A 4,141-nucleotide genomic window follows, 5' to 3' on the forward strand; every position below is an offset into this window, starting at 1 on the left:
ACGTAAATGTTACCCGTTGACGAACCACTGAAAATTTTTCCAGGACCACACTTAAAGAAAGATGCTTTCGAGGGATTCCCTCGACTAGCCAAAAAAGAAGTATTCTTATCTAACACTATCTTGTCTAAATATACACAGCCTGTGATGACGAAATAAAAAATTTCAAGACCAGGTATAAATACCACTGACAAGCAGATGAAGTTCATTCGTCTTCTTTCTTCTAATAGGAGATATAACTATTAGAAGTTGAAGCTCACTGCTCTTAGAACTGATATCTCCCAGAACTTATCAGAGCATTTTAAGTGAGCCATCACACCAAGAAAATGACTTGCCAGACCTACAGCTTCTTTGTTCTGTCTATTGTCATGATTTATTTTGGACGTTTTGGAAATAGCTTAATTCTTGCTCAACTTCAAAATGATATAGACCTACTGAAAGCTGACTTTGTAAGTATGGCCTTCTACTACATTTCTCTTCTCCTTCTGCTTGTGCTTTAGATATAGTCCAGACTTGAGCACTGCTTGACATACTCAATGTGTACCAATAGAGGGTAATCATGGAACAAATTTTTTGGTTATATCTTCTTTTTAAACAAGAATGTGGACAATTTCTTTGTTTTTTTTCTAGTCCCTTTCACTAACATGATTCAGTTTTTCAATAGTCATAGTTAATGTAATAGTTGGCATTTTTTTCATGGGCACTCTTCGTTTCACAAGAGCTTCTCCTAGCTCTATTCAGCCTTTGATTACATGGAATGTTTTATAACAAGAAATATTAATATGATTTATGATGAATGAATGAATCTTGATTCAGTTCTATTCAGATGCAATTTACTTACAGTTTCTTAGTTTTAGGTTAGTAATGTTAATGGGGGTTATAATAGCAATATAACCAAAATGGAGAAGAACTTCTGCTTTAACAAATGCACCCAGTACTTATTATTATTAGTAGCAGTGTGTTGCCCAAAGGTGGTTTCTACTGCTTATTCTTTTGCATCCTTCAGCCATTCTGCTTCCATATCTGTGACTATGATCCAGTGTGGGAATGTTATCCAGCACAATATTACCTCCTTTCAGGCAGAATTTTGATAACTTTATAACTGTAATGTTAATTCACCTACTTTCATCTAGGAGTCATTAAGTAGCTCACAGTTGACTTCAGCTGGGATTAGTCATAGAGATATCAGATCTATAATAGAATCACTTCTAATTAACAGCTTTTATTCTCAATCTAGTTTTGTTTTTTCCTTAAGTGGATGAAAGCAAATGCAAAAGCCTGCTCCTATTTCCAGCCCTGATTTTTTCAGTATTTTGTGCATATGGAAGTTGAAATTTAGTAGTCAAAGAATCACCTTGGAGTATCACACAAAGCAGCCTAGTGTGCTAGTTCAGTGTTTTCAAATTGCTAGGAAACCGGATGTAAAATTTGCGTTATATCTTAAACTTGTCATTAACGTAGATCAGAGAGCTTCTCACTAGAATATATGTAACTCTGTCGGAGAGATCCTGAGCTGTGGGGAGCTTCTTGCACTGACATAAGAAACTCCGGTCCAGAGCAGGTGCTCCCTGCCTTTGAGAAGAACAGCAAAATAAGATTTTGTGATGTGCACAGCATGGGGAGCCAATCAGCCTACGAGCTTTCTATCAGACTTTGCACTCACTATATTTAAACTACTGAGCAGACAAAAAAGGAAATACTGACTTGTATATAAAAAGAAAAAAAAAAAAGACACACACAGAAGAGGAAATGATTCAGTTTACCTCTCCTTGGTAGGAGAATTGTATTGCTCTTTGTTTCCTAGAATCTATCACAGTGTGTGGCTAACAACCCATGGTTAAAATCCGTCCCTGCGAGCCTCTCAGTAGTTCACTACCCCTGTATATCCCTATTCCTGACTGTGGGCTACCGTGGGCTACTCTATGAACTGTAGTTTTATAATGACGTGAATTTGTTCTTGTTCCATATGAGTTTTTACTAAGACTGGACAAATTCAAGGCCGCAGACTGCATACTGATGGACTTTGGCTTACCAGAAACCATGCCAAGGTCAGATCTGACAATTTTCTAGCCAGTCTCTGTGCTTATGAACTTTAATTTTCAGCTGCTAATACCAAAACACACAAGGAGCGTTTAGGTAAAATAGATGGTGCTAAATGTCTCTATTCAAATGAGTTACAGCAGGAGAAGACATTGAAAAGCAGACTAATGCTGTTTCTGGTACCAGGCAGTCATCCAATGGGATTTAGTGCTTAGAGAAGTTGAAAGCATTATAATAGCTATAGGACAGTGTTGCAAAAATCACGCCTCTCTTGTTTTTACTGCTCATTTGAACAGAGAATGCAAATTTGCCTTGTGATAAGTATTGTTTGTATAACAGATATGTTTGTTCTTTGTTGCAGAACTCAAGTCATTCAGATGTAGCTGATGGTGGGCCTATTTTTACAGGGAAACTGGTGAACTGGACAGAGGTGAGTCAGAACTAGATATGACAAAGCATCTCAGGCGCTTTGCGGGGCACTTCTGGTGCAAAGCAGCTCCCAGGGCCAGCGTAACCAGCTGGGGTAGAATGAACACGAGCAAAGGCTGCTTTGGTAGCTTGGAAATGAGAAAACAATCCTCATAAAAATGCTTCCCGTAAGGGTCAAGGTGCTTTATACTGGACCATGAACTGATCCTGAGGTACAGCCAAGCCCAGGAGATGAGTTGCGGGATCTTCTTTATCATCCTGTTTCAAGCGGCAGTGAGAACCCCTGCATGCTGCAGTTTAGCTTTGCTCATTTTTGCTGCTGATAGGCCCTCAGAAACCTTTATTCCTGACTGTATTTTCAACAGAGAAATGAAAAAAGGATCATCCTGAGCCAGATTGTTTCCTTGTACTTGAAAATGCTTAATAACACTGACAAGTCAAAGGCGCACGTCAGACACATATCTGAGGAGCTCTACACTCTGAAAAATAACCTTCGTGATGACTCAAAGAAGGTGGAAGACATCATGTACCTAGAAAACCTTCAGGTAAGGCTCTTCTTCTGCCTCCAAGGCTTATGACACTATATTTTCCAGTTGAGATTTGAGTGTGACTCAAGCCAGTAATGGTTCAGTAACCTATCTGGTAACCCCCGTCTGGCTCACTTCATGCTGGAAAACCTAATGTTTCCAGCTGCAGGGGCTGCTGCGGGTCTGTGGTGTGGGGTGTTAGTGCAGGGGCCGCCCTCCCTGGGTCTTACCGGAGTCTGGCACGGAGGTGCCGCCAGCACTGTGTTGTCGTTGTCTGCCCACCAGAGCTGCCAATGACACAGCTGTTCGTGGTTTAGAAATCAGGTGGGAAAGTTGTGCCCCAGCTACAGGCATGCCTCCACAGGCTTTGGAGGGGCTTGGCTTATCTAGCAAGTGACAACGAACCACCAACCTCTGCAGAGGTCCACAGCCAACACCTCAGTGGAGTTAGCTGCTTGTGGGGAAACTCATATATCGTCGCAGTAAATACAGTGTAACTCCATTTTACAGAATACGGCTGGTCTGTGGCATGTTGCAAAGCAGCATAGAAAGTGGAAAACAAAAAACTGTGACAAAGTGGCTCTTTTTTACAGGAATTAGGTAGTAGAGTAATTGGAAACTGCAGATATCCATCTGGTATACCCTGGTAGCAGTGTAGCCCGTAGGATGATAATCAGTAAACAGTTATAGCTCTTGGCACAACCTTCATTCTGTTTCTTTCATACTTATAACAGATGAATGACTTGAAAATTCAACGTAAAGCTGTGAATGAGCTGTTCAGTGTCTTACAAAAACTGGTGGAGACTTCAACTTCTCTCAAAAGGAAAAGGAGCCAGTCTCAGCGGAGGTGCAAATGCTAATGACATCACACGCCCTTTTGTACTGAGTTATTGTGCAAATTTTTTTACGATGCACATTTTTTTATTTTAATCTTTTAATTGAGTTTTTATACATTTATTTATTAATATTTAAGTATTTTAAATAATTATTTATAAAGAAACACCAATCAAAGTATTTATACCTCCTACTAATATATAGAAATGACTTTGTCATAAAATCCTGTCTATCTGTTTTATGTTTGTTGACCTGAAAATACAGAATGAGGCGATGTTTACACAGTTTCCATATGGAAACCCTGAAATGACATG

The 4,141-nt window shown here is 39.6% G+C and overlaps 1 protein-coding gene across 1 annotated transcript; it reads left to right on the forward strand.

The window, feature by feature from the left end:
• The first annotated feature begins 323 nt into the window (after positions 1–323).
• On the forward strand, positions 324–3,853 carry IFNG (interferon gamma). Its single transcript, XM_074168323.1, has 4 exons — positions 324–446; positions 2,399–2,467; positions 2,832–3,011; positions 3,728–3,853. The coding sequence occupies exons 1-4, from the start codon at positions 324–326 to the stop codon at positions 3,851–3,853; spliced, it is 498 nt and encodes a 165-aa protein (XP_074024424.1).
• The last annotated feature ends 288 nt before the right edge of the window (positions 3,854–4,141 follow it).

This window comes from Numenius arquata, chromosome 2 (assembly GCF_964106895.1).
Source record: "Numenius arquata chromosome 2, bNumArq3.hap1.1, whole genome shotgun sequence".
NCBI classification, from domain to species: Eukaryota; Metazoa; Chordata; class Aves; order Charadriiformes; family Scolopacidae; genus Numenius; species Numenius arquata.

What these genes read in the sequence shown, in the direction of transcription:
- IFNG (XM_074168323.1), top strand. Translation starts at nt 324, where the DNA reads ATGACTTGCCAGACCTACAGCTTCTTTGTTCTGTCTATTGTCATGATT. An exon ending in ACCTACTGAAAGCTGACTTT is followed by an intron (nt 447 to 2,398) that starts GTAAGTATGGCC and finishes TCTTTGTTGCAG; the next exon opens with AACTCAAGTCATTCAGATGT. An exon ending in TGTACCTAGAAAACCTTCAG is followed by an intron (nt 3,012 to 3,727) that starts GTAAGGCTCTTC and finishes TACTTATAACAG; the next exon opens with ATGAATGACTTGAAAATTCA.